The following is a 25,508-nucleotide window of genomic DNA, read 5'->3' on the forward strand; positions in this document are numbered from 1 at the left end:
TCCCAGGACTTGTGTGTAACAGCGAACCATCTGAAACTGTTCTGAAACTCAAAATGGCTTACACTTCTTTTTGCCCCTCAACTACTACTCTTATGAACCTATCAGAAAGAAATGATTTAATAACTGAGAAACATTTCCAGCTTTACCATAGCTACAGATCTTGTGAAGTAAACCTTTATGCCATACCCTATCAAAGGCCTTTGATATGTCAAGAGCAATTGCCTTAGTAAGGTTGCCTCCGTCGAGAGATTTGCTAATCCTATGAGATATAACTGTAAGCACATCTGCTGTAGATCTAGCAGAACGGAAACCATATTGAGTGTCACTAAGAAGGTTATTTTTGTTTAGATGGTTGATTACTTCTGTATTTAACACAGATTCCAGCAACTTACTCATGATGCACAAGAGACTTATTGGCCTGTATTGAGAGGGGGATGAGCGATCACCTGAATTCTTAAATACAGGGTATACTGATGAGATTTTCCAGGGTGATGTTCCCATCAGACAAGGTTTAAACAGTTTTGTAAGCATGGGCGCTAATTCTGGTTGAAGTTTTTTGAGTACTATAATTGGAATACCGTCAGGGCCGGTTGCTTTATTGGAGTCAAGGTTTTATATCACATAGCGTGTGTTCTGATACAGGAGGAAATATTGGGGGTTGGCGGCCTTGGTCGCAAAGGGTAGAATTAGCTGCAAATTTCTTGGCAAAGAGTTTGGCTTTGTCTGATTCTGACGCGATTACCTCAGGTCCATTGATGATAGTTGGGATAGAGCACATGCTTCTGTTCAGGATTGTATTTGCTATTTGCCAAAACTGGTGGGAGCCAAGCCACTGCTCAGCTACTTTGGACTTTACGGACTGAGCATACAACTCTCTTGTGTTCTTTATTATTTTCTGACAATGGTTGCTGGCAGTTCTGAAAGCGGCTTTAGTTTCCATACATCTATTACATTGGAAGCAATGGAAAAAGTGATTTCTATGCGCAATGGCAGCAGTGCATTCTGGAGAGAACCATGGCTGGCTGTTAGGTTTTTGCTGGAACTTTTTCGAGGGTATGAAATGGTCTATACCTACAATTAACCATTCCGTCAGGTCTGATACTATAGAGGACACATCCTTTTTAAACATGGAATGCAGAGGTAGATCCGATATAAATGTATGGAAGCTATCCCAGTCAGCCTTAGTGTATCGATATACTGTACGATGGAGAGGTACGTCTGGGGACTTATTACATTTCATTTTTATCTTAATTGATACAACAGAGTGGTCGGAAGATCCAAGAGGCGACACAACAGAAACTGAACATAGTTCAGGGCAAGTTGTGAGAAACAGGTCTAGTAGACTTGCATACTGGTCATCATTGTCGGGCACACGGGTGGGTTCGTGAACAATCTGAGTGAGGTCATAATCAATAGAGAAATCATGACAGAACGTCCCCTCATCAGCTGTCTTGTTTGAGTGGGTCAACTATTCCACGTTGTGAACATTGAAGTCTCCACATATGTGAATGTTAGTTGAAGGATAAGTAGATAGGACTTGGTCAATTTTCTCAGATATGCTTTTAAAGATAGTAACTCCGCTGTTGTGGGGGCGATAGAGAGTAAATATAAATGCAGTAGTGTGAGCTAATGCAACCCAGAAGCACATATAGGGTAAGTTAGAGTCTTGTCTGGAGATGTCCCTACCACATGGAAAGCCATCTTTAATATAGGCACATATTCCATGCCCATGGCGATCTTGTGGGTCAGATTTAGAAGTTAACTTAGAGTATCCTTTAATTGCGAACTCTTCTAGGGAAATAGCTTGTCCAATGCCAGTTTCACTTAAAAATAAAAGGTCTGGTTTAGTCTTCTGTAATTGGGTTTCAACCTCAAATGGCAATACAGCAGCCCCAGTACTTTGCACCTGCTGATAGGACAGCCTCCTTAGTGGTTAATCCAAGGTTCGGGTCCCTGATTATCAGGCAGATAACGTCAGCCCAGATAAAAAAACGAACGGACGTGTGTAAAAGAAGAGGTAGAAGAAAAGAGTGTGGTGAACGAAACAAACGACTCGGTTGAAAGTAGAGTTGTAACGAACACAAGCTATTCCGGCATGACGTCAGGATTTGACCCCAAGCTAATTCCCCTGTTTGATGGCAGTAGCACTGATCACTCAGTGCAGGAATGGGTGGAAAAAGCAGAATTAATATGTCAGCTCAGTAGGGTGAAGCGTATGGAATGCGTGGTCCCAATGCGCCTCACTGGGGGAGCATATGCAGTATACCAGCAGTTGGCTGATGAGAAGAAAACAGATTTCGCCTGCATCAAGTGCGCCCTTTTTACAGCATTTACATTAGATCCAGTTACTGCATGGAAGGAATTCGTGGCCCGAAAATTACATCCCAGGGAAACGGTGGATGTGTATCTGGCTGAACTAAAAAATCTATCGGTCCTTTTTGGAGGGATGTCAGACAAAGGCTTGGTGTGCGCCTTTGTTGCAGGATTACCTAAGAGTGTGGAAGATCTGCTCCGTGCCTCATCCCAAGTATTGGTGCGGGCACGAGCAATACTAAAGAAAAGCCCTAACACTATAGACCAAGCGGCAGCTGTACAACCATCACAGGTTGGATTGCAGGACCTGGGCACAGCTACAACCTGCTATAAGTGTGGAGGACCCAACCATTTGGCCCGTGATTGTCTTTCGTCATGTCAACCAACTCGGAAACTTGATGGGCTGCAGTGCTACAAGTGCAAAAAACGCGGACACCTTGCCCGCACCTGTCAGGGAAATGGGCAAGGGGAAGAAGCTACAGCACCAGTCCTCTCCCCAGATTGTCATTGAGCAGGGCGCTACCCACTGTAAGCATACACATTAATGGAAGCGAGCGCCTTGCGCTTGTGGACATTGGGTGCACCCACAGTCTCGTGAGCAAGATATGCTGTGCCACTTGGAAAGCAGAGAGAATTCCGGTAATAACTGTAGGCGGAAGTTCACTAGCCTCTTGTGGGGTGAGCATTATCTGCGCAAGCATCAACGACGGGCCTGCAGTAGCCGTGCGAGCCCTGGTTGTGGAGGGAGAGCTTCTCAGGTACGACCTACACAACTGGGTGGAATTACTGTGGACAGAACCGGCAAGGTACAGTTCTGATGTGAGGAACACGTTTGTGCTGCCATAACTCTCGACGAGCCTGACTTTCGTGCAGAGTATGATAGAAACACCAATGCATTGACAGCGTCTTGGAAGTGGTCAAACGATCAGCCACCACTATCCTTGCGGAACCGGTTATCGGAATATCCCCCACTCATGTGGCTAAGGGAAAAGTATGAAGAAGAACTGCAGACGTGGATCGACAATGGCTGGCTTCTTCCATACCCAGAGGATGAGCCTCCCCCCCCCCCCCCCCCCCGCGAGGGCTGATTCCCTTGATGGCCGTCGTACAGAGACCAAACAAAAGGTCTGCCCCGTCCTAGACTACCGTGAGCTCAATGAGCATGTCGACCCATATACGGCAAGGGCTGATGTGTGTGCACTCAAATTAAGGGAGTGGCGACAGCAGGTATCGAACGTGGCAACTCTGGACCTACGCAGAGCCTATCTGCAAATACGCATTGAGAGGAAATTGTTGCCATTTCAGACTGTGGAAATTGGAGGAACCCGATATTGTCTAACCAGGCTAGGGTTCGGTCTAAATGTGGCACCAGGCATTATGACAGCAATCATGCATGCTATCCGGCAGCAAGATGAGGCAATGCAACAGACAACATCCTCATACATCGATGATATATTCATCAATGAGAGCCTCATGTCAGCGCAATCGGTTAGAATGCACTTTGAGAGCTTTGGACTGACATGTAAGGAACCAGAGAATCTGTGCGATGGAGCAAAAGTTCTCGGCCTGCACGTGCGCAATAGCAAGGAGGGACTTTGCTGGAGAAGAGGAAGTCACGTCCCCAAGGTCCCATCAAATATCACTCGACGAACAGTGTTTTCGCTTTGTGGAAAGATGGTAGGCCATTTCCTTGTATGCGGTTGGCTCAGGGTGGCCGTGGCAGCTATAAAAAGATGTGCAACAGCCGTGTCGTCGGGATGGGACGATGCAGTACATGATGTCACCCTAAGGAGCATCCTGACAGAGACTGTGTCCAGGGTGACCAGTGATGACCCCGTTCAGGGAAAGTGGTGCGTCAGCGGGAATGAGTTCATGGTCTGGGTGGATGCTAGTTCACTGGCCCTTGGAGTTACCCTTGCAGTTAATGATTCCATTATTGAAGATGCCTGTTGGCTTCGGCCAGAGAATGATTCAAGGTACATAAACCTGGCCGAACTTGATGCCATATTGAAGGGCGTTAACTTGGCACTTCAATGGCAAGCCAAGGTTCTACATATCATGACTGACTCGGCATGCACTCATCGGTGGATAACCGATGCATTAAGTGGAAGAGCATGGCTGACAACATGAGCATCGAATGAGATGTTAATTCGAAGACGACTTGCCACCTTGGTCGACACCATCACAGAGTACGACCTGACCGTGGACGTAGTGTTGATCAGGTCTGTGCTCAACACAGCAGATGCTCTGACAAGAGTCCCTCAATGATAGCTTCTGGCTGGTGCTCGGAGAGATTCTGATAATCTGCAAAACACATGTGCAGCAGTTGTGTGTAATGTGGATGCAGCGCGCATCATGGACATTCATCGACAGTGTGGATATCCTGGCATGAAGCGGACATTGTACTTTGTGAAGATGATTGATCCAGGAGTAGAAAAAAAAGATATCTGGAGAGTGGTGGAAAGTTGCGAGGCCTGCCAATCCATCGACTCAGCTCCAGCACGATGGATGTGAGTGGTAAGTGGCAGAGAGTGGGCATGGACATCACACACTACGGTGGCAACCACTTCCTTACCCTCATCGATTGTGGGCTTACACGTTTCACGGTCTGGAGACTCCTCGGGCGCCAGGACTCTTGCAACATTATTCACCATCTGTGTTCTGTGAAAGAGGTGCGCCCAATGAAGTGCTGACGGACAACGACCCAGCCTTTTGCAGTCATCACATAAGGCAGTTCTTACAAGAATGGGGTGTGCGGCTGCAGCTTAGATGCGCTTATGTGCCTTCTGGCAATGGTATTGCTGAGAGAAGCCATCGCAGCATCAAAACAATTGCAGCCAGGAAGCAGTGCACCATCGCAGAAGCTGTGTACTGGTATAATCTCATGCCAAAGGATGGCGTCTCTCCAGGAACAGCGCCTGCAAATGCAATCTATCAGTACCATGTTCGAGAAAAAGGAATCCACCCCGATACAACTGTGGCCACTGAGATAGAACGGAATTGATATGCCAAAGGGGATGCTGTCTGGGTGAAGCCGTCAGGAAACCGATGTACTGAGAAGTATAAACGGGGCACAGTGACCGATGTGGTGAGTCAGCAGTGTGTCCAGGTTGATGGTGTACCCTGTTACGTTAGGGACCTACAGCCGGCGACACATGTACCACCTCCAGTGGACGATGAGAGTGACTCTGACTCTGAGATGAGTGGGCCATCGCTTTGGTTTGCACCATCCCTATTAAGCAGGGACTCTGATATCAGTAGCTTCCGCCTTCTCCGACCATCAGGCGGTGGATGAGAGCATACGCGAAGATGAGAGCAGCACTGTCCCCCTTCGCAGAAGCACCCGACGGCGGCGATCGCCACCCCCCTGCCGTCTCTGTGATCATGAGATCAGGGGGGAGTGTGGAGAAAGATGTGGGTTACCGTTAAAGCGGCTGCGCATTTGTGCCTGCAGAGCACAAATTGAGAATCAAGATGGCACCCGCATGCTTTTATGTGGAAAAATGTCTCGGGGAATCTCGGACCCTGGTTCGATAAATAATGAGGAAAGGAAAGCAGGAGGACAGACGATTTTTAGTCACTAAAGCGAACGGACGTGTGTAAAAGAAGAGGTAGAAGAAAAGAACGAAACAAACAACGACTCGGTTGAAAGTAGAGTTGTAACGAACACAATTATACTTACTAAAAGTCCAACGGACGTGTTTAAGGGAAAGTGTGGTGATAGATTCCCCTCTCACAAACTAAAAATGAATACAATTACCTAATCTATTTTTGCGATCAACTTGGTAGATAAATAAACATTTAATAAAACAGAAATACATAAATTAAATACTGAAATAAAATGTAGTTATTAATATTTGAATCTAAAGATAAAAAGTAGGATTAATATAGAAGTCACTTATCTCGAAAAACACTTCCGTCTCCAAAATGCAAACTGTAGAAAAGAATTTTAGTTTTAATAATATCAATGTTCAAAAGACTTTTTTTCTTTTTTTTTTTTTTTTTAAATTAACCGTTAAAAGAAAAGCGTGATTTTACAGTACTACATATAGCTTAAAGGAATCAATGGAACATCAGTGCTGGCACACAACAAACAGCAGACTGTCTTCAAAACAGGTGACTGAGAGTAGGGAATGGTTCCACATGGACGATATACCACAAAATACAACCAATATTACCAATGCACAGAACATATCCATTGATAGAATGCCATATGATGTAAAAGACCTGCAACCCATGGTGGGACCAGGTCTGCCAATGATCTATTCTGACATGTCTTCAGAGGATGCGAGTGAGAGATTTGTGACAGAGAGATCATGTGAACAGGCACCCAGCATAAATGAAAGTGATGCCTCTTCTGAAAATACTTCTAATGGAGACCCAGAAATGGTACCACTGCAAAGAAGTACATGGCGTAAAAGACTACCTCCCGAATGTTTCATGTGTGATCATAGAATCAGGGAGGAGTGTAGTAGTAATGTCACAAATAGTCTTACTGCAAAGAGACAAAGGGTGTGTTCTTTCTGCCACTCACACATGGAAAAAAAAAGAGAAGAAAATGTAAGAAGTGTACCTGGGTTTATGCAAGTAGATGTGAAGAACATTATAAGCCCACTTGACTGATTTGAGGCAGATATAAGAACCTAGTTTGGAGAGAAAGAGTGCAGTTTTTCATTACATCTTGTGTGGGTGGAAATGTTACAATCAGTCACGATTTTTTGTTGATTTTTAAATGCTAATACAGTTTATAAGTGTCTTCAATCTTGAAGATTTTTAGAAAATTTTAAAATCTTAGAAAATCGCCCATATTTTGTTTGGACATGAACAAATAGTATTTATTTATTTTGTTATTTCATATTACTTATTATATATGTTATATCGTATATTCCTCTATATTTACATCAATAAGACAGAAACCAGCAGGAGCAGTGACAGTGACAATAATGGTGACGCTAAGACGAACTCCGTACGTTGACACAATATAAATGCTCAAACAAAATGCACACAACATCAAAACCATGTCCTTATACATCAACGGAATAATTTGCAGCTCACCTCAACAAAAAAAAGCTGCCAGAGGAAACCATTCATCAAAAGAAATGTTAAATCTAAAGCACAAACATCACAGCTGACGCCTGTACGGCAATACCTATATACACAAATAATTATCGCATGAAACACTGTAACAGTACAATACCTACTAGAACACATTCTCAACTTTCTTAGCTTTAAATTGACATGACACATGACTACAAACCTCAAACAGATGACCCCCTACAGTACGTTAAAACACAAAAAACAAACACAAATAAAAAAACAAAAACGACGACCAGCACTAAAAGCCACCTTGTCTACAACTACATCCTCAACATGAGTATAAATACGACCACTTTTTCGACAAGCAAGTAGATCAGTCCAGCGTATAAAGCAGTGAACTACATTCCGTCATCGTCATCGCAAGCCACAGTCACCAACCCTTCAACAGCGACAGCAGACATTAAGATTACTCCTCTTGTACGGACAGCAGCTTTTAAGATTACTCCTCTTGTACTACCGGACAGCAGCTTTTAAGATTACTCTTCTTTTGCTGTCGCCGTAGCTGCTACCATCCCACCCGCATTCCAGACACCAGAACACCAAAGCCACATACCTGTCGCCACCGCTCCTACCACAGCCTGACAATATCAACTGATTTTTGCCGAGTTTGTATCAACAACCAACCAGCATTTCTACCAACGTCCTGCCACTGCCATATTCTGACAAATTCAACAATTCATTTTACAATTGTTTTAACTTTAAATAAAAGTTTAAACTCAGCCTTTTCGTTTGTCCTTTTCTTGCTTCCATATGTTCAGTTTTGTAACATATATAAGTAATATAAAATAATAAATAAATAAATGACTACATACGTATACACACATATATACATATAAATGAATATATATATACACATATATATATATAAATAAATATATATATATATATTTATATATATATATAAATACATACACATATATATATATATATATATATATATATATATATATATATAATTATTTCTACTGCCAGACAACATTGCAGCCAGCAAGAGCCATGAAAGCCAACAAACCGGAAGTCCAAAACTCGAGTTTCGCCCTCATTTGGGCTCATCAGTTAGACACATCCGAACTCAAGATTCGAAACCCGAGCCTCTTGCATGCAAGGCAAGCACTCTACCAACTGAGCAAATGTGCTGCACACAAGAAAGTCTTATTAACTATCATAGATGAAGCAAACTGCAAGTAAGTCCGACAGTGGACTGCACCTACCTTCGTCTCAAACAAGGGATATGATCATCGTAATCAGCCTTAACCCAAGTCGGTGTCTCACTAGTAGGAATTTATACTCACTATGGATGTCATCACAACAAGCCTATCCCAATGAACAATAAGTATTTTCAAGATGTGTGAGAGAATATATAATTATCAGAATGTGTGAGAGAATATATAATAAGTCTTGGACTTCCGGTTTGTTGGCTTTCGTGGCTCTTGTTGTCTGGCAGTGGAAATAATTATATATTCTCTGTACTGACATAGCCTCAGAGACATATAAGACAGGTGGTATCAAGCGATAAAAAAACTATACGAGTTCTTTCTCACATTTTTAGTGAAGGCTCTTCTCCAGGAATTCAAAAATGCATCCGTAGTGTATATCTACAAGAGGACAAGAAACAGACAGAGCTGTGAAAACCACAGAGTAATTTCTCTTCTAAGAATAGCTAGTAAAATTCTTGCAAGGCTGCTGCTCAATTGTTTAATCAAGAACTTGGGAGATGACCTTCTCCTGGAAAGTCAATGTGGTTTTCCACCATCATACAAGACATTCTTGCTAATAATTAGGCTCTTAATGCCAACATAAAGACAAACATGCAAGATATTGAATCTGCAACAAATTCCAATTGACTGTTAACATAAAAAAAACTCAGGTAATATACCAGCCTGCACCACGGAAATGATATGTTGAGCCATAAATCCCTATTCGTAGAACCAACCTAAAAGCCTTGGAAAAGTTCACTTACTTGGGTAGTATCCTGTAAGGAGCAGTATACATAGACAATGAAGTTGATTGTAGCCAAGGCTAATGTTGCCATTGGACACTTGCGATCCACTGTATGGGGACAGAAGAATTCAACTGCCCACCAAATTTCAGATATACAGAACTGTGATTCTTACCACTCTTATGCAGGTTTTAGATCGTATTAGATATGCTAAGAAACTGAACCATTTCCATGTGATCTGTCTACATAAATTGATGAAAATCAAATGGCAAAACAAGATACCAGAAACAGAAGTTTTAGTCTGGTCAAACCTTCCATCAGCATGCATCATGCTGCAGTAATGTCAGGTTCATTGGGTGAGTCATATATGCTGCATCTCAGCTTCAAAACTCCAAAAATACTTTCTTTAGGGTAAGCAGACCAAAGAACCGTATGAGGACAGTGGAAATAGTTCAAGAATAGCTTAAAGTTTGATTTGTATTTCAACTCATGAGAAAACCTAGCTCAAAACAGATGTTCCTGTCATCATCACTTTAGATATCAGCTAGTAAATTACATGTGTTTACATTAGCTGTTATAATATTTACTTTTTCTATTTAGTTGTCAACTAATAAATTATATGTAATATAAAAATTTGTATTAAAGATCATGGAAGCGACATTAGGAATTTAAAAACATTGAACAAACACATAAAACTGTTTTTAGAATAAGTTAAAAATGCAAAAAAAAGAAGGAAGAAAAATGCAATTTCTAGAAGTGTAAGCCATGTTTGGTTTCAGAAGAGTTTCCGATGGTTCGTTGTTCTATGCAAGTCCTGAGAGGCGACTGGTTTGCAGTAGACAATTCTCGAGTTGGAATCCACAGAGCAAAAGATTCTTCCCGTGTTGAGATGGAGAAAACATATGCGAAATTGTTACAGAAAGGTTTAATATTTATGGAGCAATTCTGGTTTCTGATTGGTTGGTAGCAGAACGTGAATTAATTTGATTCGTCAGTTCCTAGCAGCATCGTTTATAAATAGAATCTCCCGATTATGCAGGATCATATCCCATTATAGTCCAAAAATACTGTAACACAATTCAATTTCTTTCTTTCTTTTTGTTCCTTTTTAAATTTGAAATATTTTTGATGAATATATTTTTTTGAGTTTTTTTTCTTTGCAAGTAAAATCCTTGTGTTGTTATATCCAAGGCGTGGTGCTGTTGTTGTTGTAAAAAGGAAAAAAAATAGAAAGAAATTGAATCATATTTTTTTCCCTTCTTTTAATAAAATATTTTGCATTTTTAATGTGTCCTAAAAACAGTTTTATCTATTTATCCAATGTTTTTTAAATTCCTAATTTAAGGATTGAGCTTAAATACCAATTCTTCTACCTTTAAGCGAACACACACTAAAAAAGCTTCACTTACATCTTTTACCAGCAACACGCTTTGGACATAACAACACAGAGATTTTACTTGCAAGAAAACCAAATAGGCAGCAGAACTCTTTCACTCTCTGAAGATGAACTTGTTACAGTCCAAAATTAATCAGAAATATTTTAACTTAAAAAAAAAAGAAAAAGAGAAAGAAATTGAATCATATTTTTCTTCCTTCTTTTCATAAAATATTTTGCATCTTTAACATGTTTATTCAATGTTTTTTATATGTAATATATTTTTATTTAAAAAAAATTACTTGTTTTGTTTGTTCCATGACATAAGCAGTCGATTATTGTTCCAACATAAATAGACGGCACTGTTTAAACAGAAAATTAAACTATATCTATACATTCGATAGAGATGAAATAAAATTTTCTTTTTGAATTTTAACGGAATCTTACTTCTCATTAATACATGATACTGTTAGACGACTATGTGTAATCTTCAACATAAAATGGCGTAGCTAAACGATATTGAATTTAAAATCTTACAATTGGAAATAAATTTTCAGTTTTTAATTTTAGTAGTTATTTTTTATTTCCAGAGAATGTATCATGGCTGCTATAATTCTCTTCTTTGCCATTTAATATTACGGTCCCCATCTTGCTTTATTAAAAAAGAATTTGCTACAACGAATTTTTTTTTTTTTTTTTCAAAATATTATTGTTTTGTTTTGATATTTTACTAAAAAACAATTTTTTGCACCCTTGTTAATAATGGAAACAGTGACAAACCCCGGACATATGTCAGTGTCTGCAAAGGGCAGCAAGCAATAAAAATGCATTGATATATTGACATTGACGATAAAATACATTGCTATAGAGATGTGTGATTATTTCCATAACATGGGACTTCCTCAACAGTGAATCAATGACATATCACATTGATTTGGCTCTACGAGAATCTCTCCATAGCAATTATTCTAGGGAATGCTTCAAGTTTGCTCTTGCCCTAACAAGCCAGTAGGACATTCAATAAATCTTCCTGTTCTGACTTTATTCAGGAGAATTTTTAAAAGACTTTCTCAGTAAAAAAGATTAGAATAGAAAAACAAAATAAATATTTACTTATTTACGTGTACAATTGAAATCAAATACCTACATTTTAATTATATATTTATTGAATAAATATTCTTGAAATTAATTAAAAAAATTATGGAAAGTCAACATGTAATGAGGGGATTCAATTTTTTTTTCCTCTAAAATATCTAACATCCACACCAGTCTGGACTGGCAGTATCGTGCAAGCACATTTTTAGATTGTCAAAAATATTGTATTAGATCAAAAAAAATACTTACCTGTAACTACTCCTCCTGCAGGTGTTTTGACACTACTTTGTGCATTAATAGCTGTCCTAGAATTAGGAAAAAATAAAAAATATTAATTTTTATCAAATCGACATTACATGTATTTATACTTGTCAAAATTACTTGCATTTATGCTGAAAATGTGTGTGCATATAAAATGTTGGTAATAACTAAAATGAGAAACTTTGATAAATGGCAGATGGGAAAAATGAAATAGATGTAATGTATATGAGTAGAAGAGAGTAGTCAAACAGTTTTTGATTGCATTTATGTCATGTTTTAAATTTACTTATGTAGGTGTGAATATTTTTTATTTGTCAATAATTGTCAACATTTCATTTATTTGTCAGTATTTGTAAATATTTTATTTATTTGTCATTAATTGTCAATTTTTCATTTATTTGTCAATATTTGTAAATATTTCATTTATTTGTTAACATTTGTGAATATTTTATTTAATTGTCCATAATTGTCACAATTTCATTTATTTGTCAATATTTCTGAATATTTTATTTATTTTTTCACAATTGTCAATATTTCTCTTATTTGCAAATAATTGTCAGGATTTGATTTATTTGTCAATATTTGTGAATATTTTATTTATATGTCCATAACTGTCAACAGTTTACTTGTCAATATTTCTGAACATTTTATTTATTTTTTCACAATTGTCAATATTTCTTTTATTTGCAAATAATTGTCAACATTTCATTTATTTGTCAATATTTGTGAATATTTTATTTGTCAATATTTATGAATATTTTATTTGTCAATATTTATGAATATTTTATTTGTCAATATTTGTGAATATTTTATTTGTCAATATTTATGAATATTTTATTTGTCAATATTTATGAATATTTTATTTGTCAATATTTGTGAATATTTTATTTGTCAATATTTGTGAATATTTTATATGTCAATATTTGTGAATATTTTATTTGTTAATATTTGTGAATATTTTATTTGTGAACATTTATGAATATTTTATTTGTCAATATTTATGAATATTTTATTTGTCAATATTTGTGAATATTTTATTTGTCAATATTCATGAATATTTTATTTGTCAATATTTGTGAATATTTTATTTGTCAATATTTGTGAATATTTTATTTGTCAATATTTATGAATATTTTATTTGTCAATATTTATGAATATTTTATTTGTCAATATTTATGAATATTTTATTTGTTAATATTCATGAATATTTTATTTGTCAATATTTATGAATATTTTATTTGTCAATATTTATGAATATTTTATTTGTTAATATTTATGAATATTTTATTTGTCAATATTTATGAATATTTTATTTGTCAATATTTATGAATATTTTATTTGTCAATATTTGTGAATATTTTATTTGTCAATATTCATGAATATTTTATTTGTCAATATTTGTGAATATTTTATTTGTCAATATTTGTGAATATTTTATTTGTCAATATTCATGAATATTTTATTTGTCAATATTTGTGAATATTTTATTTGTCAATATTTATGAATATTTTATTTGTCAATATTTATGAATATTTTATTTGTCAATATTTATGAATATTTTATTTGTCAATATTTATGAATATTTTATTTGTCAATATTTATGAATATTTTATTTGTCAATATTCATGAATATTTTATTTGTCAATATTTATGAATATTTTATTTGTCAATATTTATGAATATTTTATTTGTCAATATTTGTGAATATTTTATTTGTCAATATTCATGAATATTTTATTTGTCAATATTTGTGAATATTTTATTTGTCAATATTTATGAATATTTTATTTGTCAATATTCATGAATATTTTATTTGTCAATATTTATGAATATTTTATTTGTCAATATTTATGAATATTTTATTTGTCAATATTTGTGAATATTTTATTTGTCAATATTCATGAATATTTTATTTGTCAATATTTATGAATATTTTATTTGTCAATATTTGTGAATATTTTATTTGTCAATATTTATGAATATTTTATTTGTCAATATTTATGAATATTTTATTTGTCAATATTTATGAATATTTTATTTGTTAATATTCATGAATATTTTATTTGTCAATATTTATGAATATTTTATTTGTCAATATTTATGAATATTTTATTTGTTAATATTTATGAATATTTTATTTGTCAATATTTATGAATATTTTATTTGTCAATATTTATGAATATTTTATTTGTCAATATTTGTGAATATTTTATTTGTCAATATTCATGAATATTTTATTTGTCAATATTTGTGAATATTTTATTTGTCAATATTTGTGAATATTTTATTTGTCAATATTTGTGAATATTTTATTTGTCAATAACTGCCAACAGTTTATTTATTTGTGTAGTTACCATGTTTTGTCACTCTTCAATAATCACGGTGAATAATGAATGACATCATCAAAAAATAATGTTTGACATGGTAATCAGTTACACATCAAAGATATTTGATTATGTTTATAAAAAAACACAAACACACATAGAAAATTTGACACTTTAAAATTGATAAAACCACAAAGGTCATTGATTTGTCAGAAAAAAAAACTATGAGCACACAGAATCACAAACTCTATATTCTAATATTTTCTTTATCATTTATTCAATCATTCATCACTGGCTTGTATCTTGTCAAAGAAAATCACAAGTAATGACCCAGAATCATCTATGCTGAGCCAAGTCCATCCAATTCTGTTCTGGATTTTGTTACAATGAAGCATGCCAGCTTAGTCAGCTGGCTGAGCAAACACTTGATGTTGATCAGTAGTCAATTATCATTGGTGTTCAGGCAAGAAAACAAGTCCATCACTTCTGCTTGTCAGCCAAATCAACACATTTTACACATTTCATTTGTTTTTGATGCATTGTAATTTATTCCATTTTCTTTTCTTAACACCATCAGTTAACAATACTTCTTACACTAATTGCTTAGTATTTTATAATTTGTTCTTTAAAAATTATGCTTTACAATCAACATGTAAGAACATGAATATTGCATCTGTATGTCTCCACGTATTTTTCAAGGTTCACTCTGCTAAGACAAATTAAAAAATACACGTAATTCAATCTTCTTATCAGAATTCCACAAGAGACATACATTTAAACAACAATGCTTAGTCGCAATAATGAATCATACAATGAAATTGATTAATACAAATAATCCACATTTGCATTGACAGTGTTTCTGAAATATGCACAAAAATTAATTTTTTAGTCAACACTTCTCCTTCGTCTCTGACCTATTTTTGGCACTAATGGATTTTAGACTAATTATGTAAGGGAGACGACTGTCATTCACTAAGTAAAAACAGCATTTTTTGGCACAAGATAATTTGGAATGCTGAAATAATCACTCGAACAATAAAACAATTTCTAGTAAATATAACTTCATATCTACAACAATATCATCCCGGAAATTGCCAATATAGTTTACTAAAAGATCATTTTTAATAACAAAAATAAAAACATGTATACTATATCTTAACAATGACCTCCACAAGAACCATTATTCACAGAAATTGCTAAAGCATTTTATGAAAATGAAACAAATTAATTAATTAATTAACAACAACAACCATAAACAAACAACAAACAGAACCCTTGGCAATTTCATGGTAGTTAAAAACATCATCACATAAGCAAACAATAGAATGTCCTTCAATAGAATAATCAGTATAATATTAGTTCCGATCAGACCATGAATTAAAAAATAAATATTTTTCTAGCCAAATATGGGGAACTACTTGAGATATATTATTATAAGAAATAGAACTCTAGTAAGTTATCACTTTTTCTAGAGATTATAATTTAATCAAAGTGACTTGTAAATCAGTTAGTAATAACTATGTCACAATCTTTTCTTGATAATTTGATAATTTGGCATGTAAGTAATAAGATTAGTTAGAATCATTATTAGATGTCAACTTTTGCAATTTTTTCATAGTGGTAAGAAAATGAAATGAATCAATAAGGAGTGCGGTTTGGTTCAAGAAAAAAATAAAAGTGTAGGATGTTGGCACATGATATGGCAACACTTGCAAAATATATATATATAAGATAAATATTCTTAATTCATTACGGAATTGAATGTCTGAATTTGTTAGATGATATAAAGTGATTTTTAGATCGTAAATTACTTCTGACTCCTTTTATCCCACCCTCTCTTAAAGATATATATGAAATAAAGTGATATTTACATCTTAAACTGCTTCAGCCATTTCCGTGACTGACTTCTCATACCCCTCTTGTTCACTCCACCTGCTTCCATAATAATATGAGGAGAAATTAGGTACTTTTACATTATTCTACTCACGAAATAGGGTACTTGTACAGTATTCTACCTATATGAGAAAACAATAAAAAGTCATACTACTCAATGATTTGACATGATTTTCAGCTTTAAAAACTTTTATGGGTGTCACGGGTAAGATTTTCTGTTTTTTTATATGGGTAGTATACTGTAAAGTATGTTATTTCTTGGGTCGATTACAGTACAAGTACCTTATTTCTTATTTAAAAATGACTCGATTATTTTATGTCATTTTTGGTTGTGCTTATTTTGCCCTATGTCACGGCTAAGAGTTTGTTTATTTTTTCATATACCTTTTAATGGGTACTATACTGTAGAAGCACTTTATTTACTATTTAAAAGTCAATGATTTTATGTGATTTTCAGTTTTAATCACTTTTATGTATGTCACAAGTAAGATTTTCTTTGTTTTTCATATAGGGACTATATTTTACAAGTGCCTTATTTCTTATTTAAGAATGAAACTCTTCTGTTGTTCTGTGTTCTGTAATTTTCTGTTGTGCTAACTTTTCAGTACATTATGGCTAAGCATTTGCTTATTTTTTCATATGGGTACTACACTGCAGAATCACTTTATTTACTATTTAAAAGCTATACTACTCGATGATTTGACGTAATTTTCGGTTTTAATAACTTTTATGCACATCACAGAGAAGATTTTTTTTGTTACAGCTAAGAATTTGTTGTTTTCAAATAGGTACGTATATCACATGTTAACTATTACTAAACAAAGAAAAAAAATAATGCTTTGGAAGCCTGTCATTGTGAGAAAAAAACGAACACTATTCCCCCACCCATCCCCACCTAAACAAAACCGGAGGAGATAATGCATGAGAGATTACCTTGTGAACACAAAACAGATACTACTCTTCCTACCCCTTCCTAAAAAAGGTTTGCTGATCCTTGGAAGCCTCCAGAGCACTTTTAAAAGCAACATAATCGTGCTTCATTCACCACCACCACTACCATCGTGACGGCATTTCTGGAAAAAGATTCTGCAGTTTTTCCAAATGTATACAGAAATGGACTGTTTTATTTTAAATTTATTACATGATATCAAAAATACAGGAAAAAACTGACACCACCCAACATAAATTAACCTAACTGACCCTCACAGAGCACCAACAACTAATTGATGTGGTGGTGGTGGTGGTGGTGGCAGTCGAGGTAGTGGTGGTGATAGTGGCAGTGGTGAGGTGGCATGGTAGAAATGGTGGTAGCGGTGGTGTTGGTTGTGATTTACACTAGCTCAAGATCAAAGTGTAGTATCTGTTCTTCCGATGCTGCACTTCATTTTCTTGTTCTCTTTCGGCGGAGGAGAAATCCTTCACGACTGAGACAATTTTTATCTTTGTACCTTTTCTCCACGTTAAAAAACGACCCTGGTGTCTAACTCTGTCCCGTGGGGAGGCATAGTAAATAGGTACACTAGCTGGTCCTCTTCTTCTAATCAGAATGTGGCTAAAGCATCACCAGTGACACTAATTCTTTTTTGTTGAATTTTGATCAATTCCACTCAGAATGTTGCTAGAACCTTTTCAGTGACAAAAACATTTTAAGCCATTTGGAATATTCCACTTTCCTTTTAAGGGATATCAGATTGATAATGGTCAAAGCGAATACAGGTATAGATAATAATTTAACAACAAACATGAATACAAAAATGCTGTACCTAAACAATGATCATCAGAGTAGACATAAGTTAAAAAAACTGTCTCCACAAAAGCACAGTCTTGGAAATTGCTGAGGCAGTTTCCGAAACTTCATTTGATACAATTTTTATTTTAATCAAGTATTTTTTTACATGTAAAAATGATAATAAAAATGATTGTGTTTCATTTTTATTACATAATATAGCATACTTTCTTGTAATTAAATAGTTTTTCTTCATTATATCAACACATTCTTATTACAAATTATTAAATTCTGAAAAAAGTTAAAAAAAAAAGGATTAATTTTAATAAAAATTGGGCCAAATGATAATCACAAAATTAATATTTTTTGCAAGAGATGATTTGGGATGCTAAAATAATCAATCAAACAATAAAACAATTTCAAGTAAAAAAAAACACACCATTTCCATAAAAGCATAGTCCCTTGAAATTCTTTCATTGTTTGTGTCCCAAATTATCTTGTGCCAAAAAATGCTTTTTTGTACTTAGTAAATGAGAGTTATTTCCCTTTAGTCTAAAATCAATTAGCACCCTATTTTTAATCAAAATAAAGAAAATAAAACAACACATATATGATTTATACATTAAAACTTATATTGCTTATGTGATAATGATAAGAGTGTTCAGTAATGGGCTGGTAAATCAGGGTTCAATCCTTGGTTGAGTCATAGGAAAGACTTTAAAAAATAGTATTTGAAGCTCCCTTATTAAATACTCAGCATTATAAGGTGGGGATCAATCTTAAATGTGGTAATCCTGGGAGAGAAGTGGCATTCTTTCCTACATCTTGGTGTAGTAGCTAATGAAAAGGAAGCCTTTCAGTCACCCTCAACTATGGTTAACCTTTTTATGTTTACTTTTTGATATAATAAATCTAGACTTGTTGAAATCACAAGTAATGACCCAGAATCATCTATCCTGAGCCAAATCCATCCAATTCTGTTCTGGATCTTGTTACAATGAATCATGCCAGCTTAGTCAGCTGGCTAAGCAAATACTGTTGATTAGTAAACTTGTAACAATGGGTTCTGTGCGATGTCCCATGAAAGCACCATCACAAAACTTTGAGTGTTGGACTGTGGAATCAGATAACTTTAGAAAATATCAGATGTTATTCATGCACACAGGTATACAGGCAGTGCCGGGTTTCTGTGTTCCAACTGCTGACCGGAATTATATAAGCCAAGTGAAAGAAAGTCTGTCCGATTTCATATGTAAACAAAAGGCTGAGTCAGGACATCCTAAATATTGACACTGGAGATGATGTCAATAGCCAAACAAAGAGACAACGGGAGTATGGTAAATATAAGCACACTCACAACAAAGGAGAGAGAGAGAGAGAGAGAGAGAGAGAGAGAGATAAATGCAGCCAGATGCATGTGACACAGTCTTTGCTCACTACACACCCACCCACATACTCATCCTTGCTCAGTCTTTTTGCTACTGTAAGTAACAACATTAAGTGTCAATAAAACAGTTGTTTTGATTAACAGTGCAGTGTCATTTTTATTTTGAACCACAGCACATTTCAACAAACCAGTATATATAAATTTGCAAGCACGAAAACACACTAAGCAAAATATACATACATTCTACGCATGCTACACATAAAATAGCAGACTCAATTTTGTGTTGTTATGTATAAGAATATAACATAAGGTTTCAATGCATTTGGAATTTTATGGCGTTGCACACAAGTTGTGTTCTGTTAGCTGATAAGCCCAATCCAACACATGAAAGATGAAGCAAATGGCTGGATTATTTCAGAAACAAGCATCACTAATGTTTATAATGTCAACAACAGGGTAAAAGTATCAAATTGTGACTTAATATCACTTGTTGCCTCAATGCTTGTTAAAATGAACACAGCAACCTACTGAAATCTTTTGAAGAGCATTTAGAATCTTGATTAGATGACCTGCCACTGCCACTTCTAAAGATGCTAATCTTCATGCAAGACGTGACTCCACCCAGTCTGCTACAAATACTTTCATAAGCTCTGAAAGGTGAAAGGTTGATCTGGTCCCCATTCTCTATCGAAAATCTTTGGTCTATCAGTGGAACAAGGGGTTTATACTGATGGCCATTAATTTATGTTGTAAGATAGCACATGGAAAACCATCAAAAGTGTATCAAAGGCAAGTTTTACAAGAAATTAAACGTTCAAAGACTTATAAGATTTTTGAAATTATCCACCAAAATGATGCTAGTGCTCCAATTCATGATGCCAATACATCTCATAATATTACGCTTTTATGTTTAACATGTTTAACATTCATTTTCTCAAAAAAATATCAAGATTTACAGTTAAATGCTACAAATTCTGAATTAAAAAAATGATTTTACATTTTATTAAGAAAAATTGATTACAATGTCATTTTGTGAAAATCAGCTGAAAATGTCTTGATTAAAATTCACAGAAAACTGAGAAATATTAAATTTAACCATCAAGTATTTATGGTTCAGAGTCAGTGGCGGCTCGTGCCTGAGATTAGTGGGGGTGCTGCTTCAAAAATTTTATGTATTTTTTAATATCGTGTAAAGGAATTCGAATATATAAATAAATATTTAATCAAATAATAAACAAACATTCAAATAAATATTCAAATATATAACAAAGACAAATAATCAATCAGAAATGGATAATACGCAAAAACTTTTTTATTAAAAAGATTTTTTTAAATTATGTACACTTTACAGAATAAAAAATAATATATATATTTATTCCTTTTAAACTTTTCAGATTAAATAAAAGTTTGCGTTTTTTTTTTTTTTTTGCAAACAAACGAAAAACATTTTTAAAAATAACTTATTTTTTATAAAAACAAAAAAGAAAAACTTTGAAATTTACCTGCCTCCCTACGAGGGTTAATTAAGGAGTTTACTATTTGAAAATAGCGTTTTATTTAATAACAGTTTTATTTACAAAATTTATTTTTAAAGATGTATTTATAACAAAACGTATTTGTAAATAAAATGCAAAATAAAAAAGTTTACATTTTTATATAGTGAGCAAACAAACAAAAATATTTAAAGATACAAAATTTTATTTACAAATCTTTTAACAACTTGCTTTTTATATAAAAAGAACAAACTTGGCTATTTACTGACCTTCCCATGCCGGTAAAGATCGACATAAAGTGGAGATTTATTATAAGAAAATAGGATGTCATATAAAACATCGAATTTTAATGTAGCTTTATTCCCCAAAAAACAAAAAATTAAAATTGTCTCAGTCCAGAAGGATTTCTAATTACTTTTTTTAATGCGTATTATCTGACCCATCTACTAACAAATTCAATGTAAAGTTTAAAAATGCATAATTATAAAAAACTTACAAACACATTTTAATTAAAAAATCTTGTGTAAAAAATCCATTTTTCAAAGTGTAAAACTTCTATCATTGTCCTTGTCGGGGGCAAATAAATGCTAACTTTTTTATATCTAAAACATGCACGTTAAAAAGATTTCTAACTAAAATGTATTTTCAACATAAACTGTTTTTTCGCTTTTTTGCTTCTAGGGAAAAATGTAAACAGTTTTTTTGTAAAGTTTAGTTGTTGCAAAATAAATAGCATTTAAAACTATTTTAAAGAAACAAACAAAAAGGCAGGTAGATGGAAAAGTAACTTTATTTTTATGGTAAGATTTATTTATTGTATATTTGGTTTTTGCCCTTGACCGCGTGTTAGCTTCACTGCTAAATTCCCAAATACTTTTAATAAATAAAAATAAACAGTTTCTGCATATTATATATTTCCATCTGCTACCGACTTAAATCGCAACGCTAAAAGTGTGCATATTTAAAAAAAAATAGCACAATATTTTATGTACAAGAACACGTTATGTGCAGATTTTAATAATAATTTTAAAAAAATATAAGTAAACCTCCTTTTTTTTTCAATAACAATGTTATCATATCTATACAGGCACACACTCTAAGCAAACAACGAATTTCACGACACGGAGCTTCGCCAAGCGACAATTCCTCAAGAGGCTTTCATCGACTGCCTAAAGCGTCTAATCAGCACATGCGTACAAGAGAATTTCATTAAGAAAGTGTAACTGTGAATTTCACAGCTCCAAGCAAGTTTTAGTTTTGTTATTATATGAATTTGGAGATACCGACATTAAAGTTAATGATTTTATAGCAAGCAAGCAAGCAAGCAAGCAAGCAAGCAACCAACCAACCAACCAACAACAACAACAACAACAATAATAATAATAAACAAACGTATTATTTTTAATTTTATCATTAATATTGTGTAGAAATAACTTGGGGGTGCTGCAGTCCCACAGCTCCATGCACGAGCCGCCACTGTTCAGAGTATAGTCATTTATCAATCATCTATAATTAATCAGATTTATTTTGAATCAGTCAAATTTAACTGATTGGAGAGTGGTTTGCTATTCCATATTGCCACCTGGATCAGGAAATGTTAAACATTCTACCTCACATTTCAACATTAAGATGATTAAGTATGAGTTTATAATACTAATGTCATTTGTTTTATGGGGTTCATGACATGAATAGTGCGATTATTGCGGGATGTTTTTGGGTGTGATTGGGGTCAAAAGATCAATACTCATCAAACCCGACGACACCGCTCTGATGTGTTGTGAACGCGTTAACTGCAGGTGCATCCGGTCGAAGATCATGCACACATATCCCATTCCTAATATGATAAGGAGGAACACACACGTGCTTGGAGGAGTTTGATTGGGAGTTTAGTTGGGGCAGTTTGTCAAAGTAGTTAGAAGGCAGTTAGCAAGATTCAAAGAAGACTGGTCATGTAGGAAAATTAAGAAAAGAAAGGAAGAAAAAGAAATCAGAAATGAGTTGTGTGTGGAAAACCTTTCTAGAGTGTGTGAAGACTCCATGAATGAAGACTGTCTCCACAAATAAGAAATGCACTGTGTTTTTGGAGCATTTTGGTTCCAGGTCAACTAGACAAGATGGAAGACAACGAGAACAGAAGGATAAAATAGGATTTTCATTATATGTATATGTTACACATGCACACATGGTGAACCCAAGAATGTGTGATACACACACATATAAGAATATAGACCTGGACATGCAAGCTCTCCGCATTAGAGCAAACAAACCTGAGTTACCATAGAAAAAAAGAAAAGAAATAAAAGCAAACACAATGTTAAAAAAAAGAAAAAAGGGGGTCAATAACAAAAAAAAACAAAAAAACAAAGAGAAGACCCATTCAGTAAAAAAAAGAAATAATAACATAGAAAAAAAAAATACGTGTGCTTGGTGACTTTAATGTCTCTGATAATGTAGATGCAGCACTCTCCTTAGATAGTAATGCCCAAATACATGTGTCCACCATAAAAATTGGCTTGGTTTCTCAGGTTTCACAGATGCAGCTAGATGCTCTACTTATAGCTTTTGTATAACCCATTCCCTCACACAGACAGCCATGTTTTCAACCGTCCTCCCAGATTGTGATCATCAGCAAACTTCAATTCCTTACCACAGTAGTAGAGGATTTGTGTAACTAAAGGCCACAGTCGATTTGGAAATGCACAGTGGTGCCATGGACATCACACTTAAATCCCAACTCATCCAAGGAGCCATTGTTCAAAACGACAAAGTAACTCAAAAAAGTAGACTGGGAAGCCATCAGAGAACATATCAGAGATGCCCCAGGAAGAATATCTTCTCTCTCTGCTGAACAGTGTGCCAACGAGACAACTGAATGGTGCAAAGTGGGCGTTGAAGCACATGTCCTCGCATGGAAGTATTATAGCAAGCTTCACTCACCCCCCTCAGGTTCACTACAGATTGTGCAGCTGATTTTGCACAAAGATAGCATGCACTTCACTGGTTTGTACACCATAAATACAAATAGGCAAAAATCTATAGGTGCTAGAAATTATTATAAAAGAGAAGTAGCCACAGCCAAAAGAAGGTATGCTGAAATAACTAGGGAACACATCGCAGAAGATAGGAACTCATGATTTCTGGAACATTTATAATAGTGTAGTGAATAAAGGGCAATCAGTAATTCCTCCCACTATCCAACAACCAGATGGTTGCATGCACAGTAACTGAGAAGGCAAAACTGCTTGCCCAGTGATTCACCTCCAACTCCACCTTAGAGCCAAGAAACATCTCCCTCCTAAATTTCCCTATGCGGATGGAAGTCACAATTGATTATCTGAAAATCACCTTTTCACATGCGACACCATTAAAAACTTAGACACTTCCAAGGCATGTGTGTAATTCCTGCTATACTAATTAAGAAATGCTCAGCTGAGCTAGCCCCCATACTTTCTGTTGTGGTGGCAACCACTTATTTGCATATGCGAATAACATAACACTATAAATGGCAAGCCTAGGTTGGCCTTGGTGTGTCTTACTCAAATGCCACCAGAAGTGACGCCGAAGAGCATACATGTCCTCCCACCAAGACTCTCGGACTCGACACCGTCATTTGTACATATTGTAAATATACCTTTTCTTTAATACATTTATTATTGCGTTATCTTGTTGTTTGCGTCTTCATTGTATTTCCTTACTAATTATTGTTCAACCTTGCAACCACAACAGTTGGCGACGAGATATGAAGCGTCAAATATAACAGTTTGACGAAGAACTATTTAAGAAAAAAAAAAAAAAAAAAAAGTACAATGCAAAGGTTGACCATTTTTTTTAAGGAATGCAAAGTGTTGACGAGCAAACGGATTTTACGCTAAAGAGAAGCTTCAACTCAAGTGAAAAAAAAAAAAAACTCTAACGTGGCAAAAGCGACAATTTACGCCGTTTTCTGGGAATCCGACTTGCAAACGAATGTAAAAGTGAATTTTTGTTTGTCGCTACACGACAAATCTTACTAAAGGACCAACTTGCAAACTAAAAGCGAACTTTGTTCTGTTGCAAAAACGACAGGTCAGACCCGTATTACGAAAAGCAAGGAAGTAACCTACGAAAAAAGTTCACCAGTGGATTCTAATTACTGTTCTCCGTAAACAAAACAACAACTAAAGGACTTTTTAACTAATGTTTTGGTTGACGTCGGTACTAAAAGGAAATAGCACAGCTAAAACTAAAATTCAAGGAAAGGATTTTTTTTTCTTGAAGTTGTCACTAAATAACGGATAATACAGTAAAACGTCACGGAAAAAAAAAGGTAATCTCAATTTAAGAGGTATTTTAATTACTAAAATACTAGAGAAAAAAAACAAACTCAAAGAACTAAATGTACTGCATACATTTATTCAATTGTGACTCGATTAAAAAAAAAAAAAAAAACCCAAACTTTTATTTTGTGGAAAGAGTTACTTATTAGTAAGTGCCTAAAAACGGAAAGTCAATTCCATTTCGTGATTCCAGATAAACCTGTTTTATTTTTTTTTGCAGCGTGACTCGCAAAAAGAATATATTATTGCAAGCAGCGATATTATTATTGAAAACAGGAGCTTACAGCAA

General features: G+C 34.7%; 1 protein-coding gene across 9 annotated transcripts in view; it reads right to left on the reverse strand.

The window, feature by feature from the left end:
• Positions 1-25,508, reverse strand: part of LOC145254893 (sodium-independent sulfate anion transporter-like) — a 635,989-nt gene that overhangs the window by 239,016 nt on the left and 371,465 nt on the right. For all 9 annotated transcript variants that reach the window (XR_013863830.1, XM_080113811.1, XM_080113816.1 and 6 more), the window contains one exon: positions 12,069-12,124. Coding sequence is in view for 8 of the 9 variants with exons in the window: in XM_080113811.1 (XP_079969937.1) it covers positions 12,069-12,124 (56 nt within the window). In the remaining variant the exon portion in view is untranslated. The remainder of the gene's footprint in view (positions 1-12,068; positions 12,125-25,508) is intronic.

The sequence above is a fragment of the Euprymna scolopes genome, chromosome 30 (assembly GCF_053919585.1).
Source record: "Euprymna scolopes isolate OS-2025 chromosome 30, ASM5391958v1, whole genome shotgun sequence".
NCBI classification, from domain to species: Eukaryota; Metazoa; Mollusca; class Cephalopoda; order Sepiida; family Sepiolidae; genus Euprymna; species Euprymna scolopes.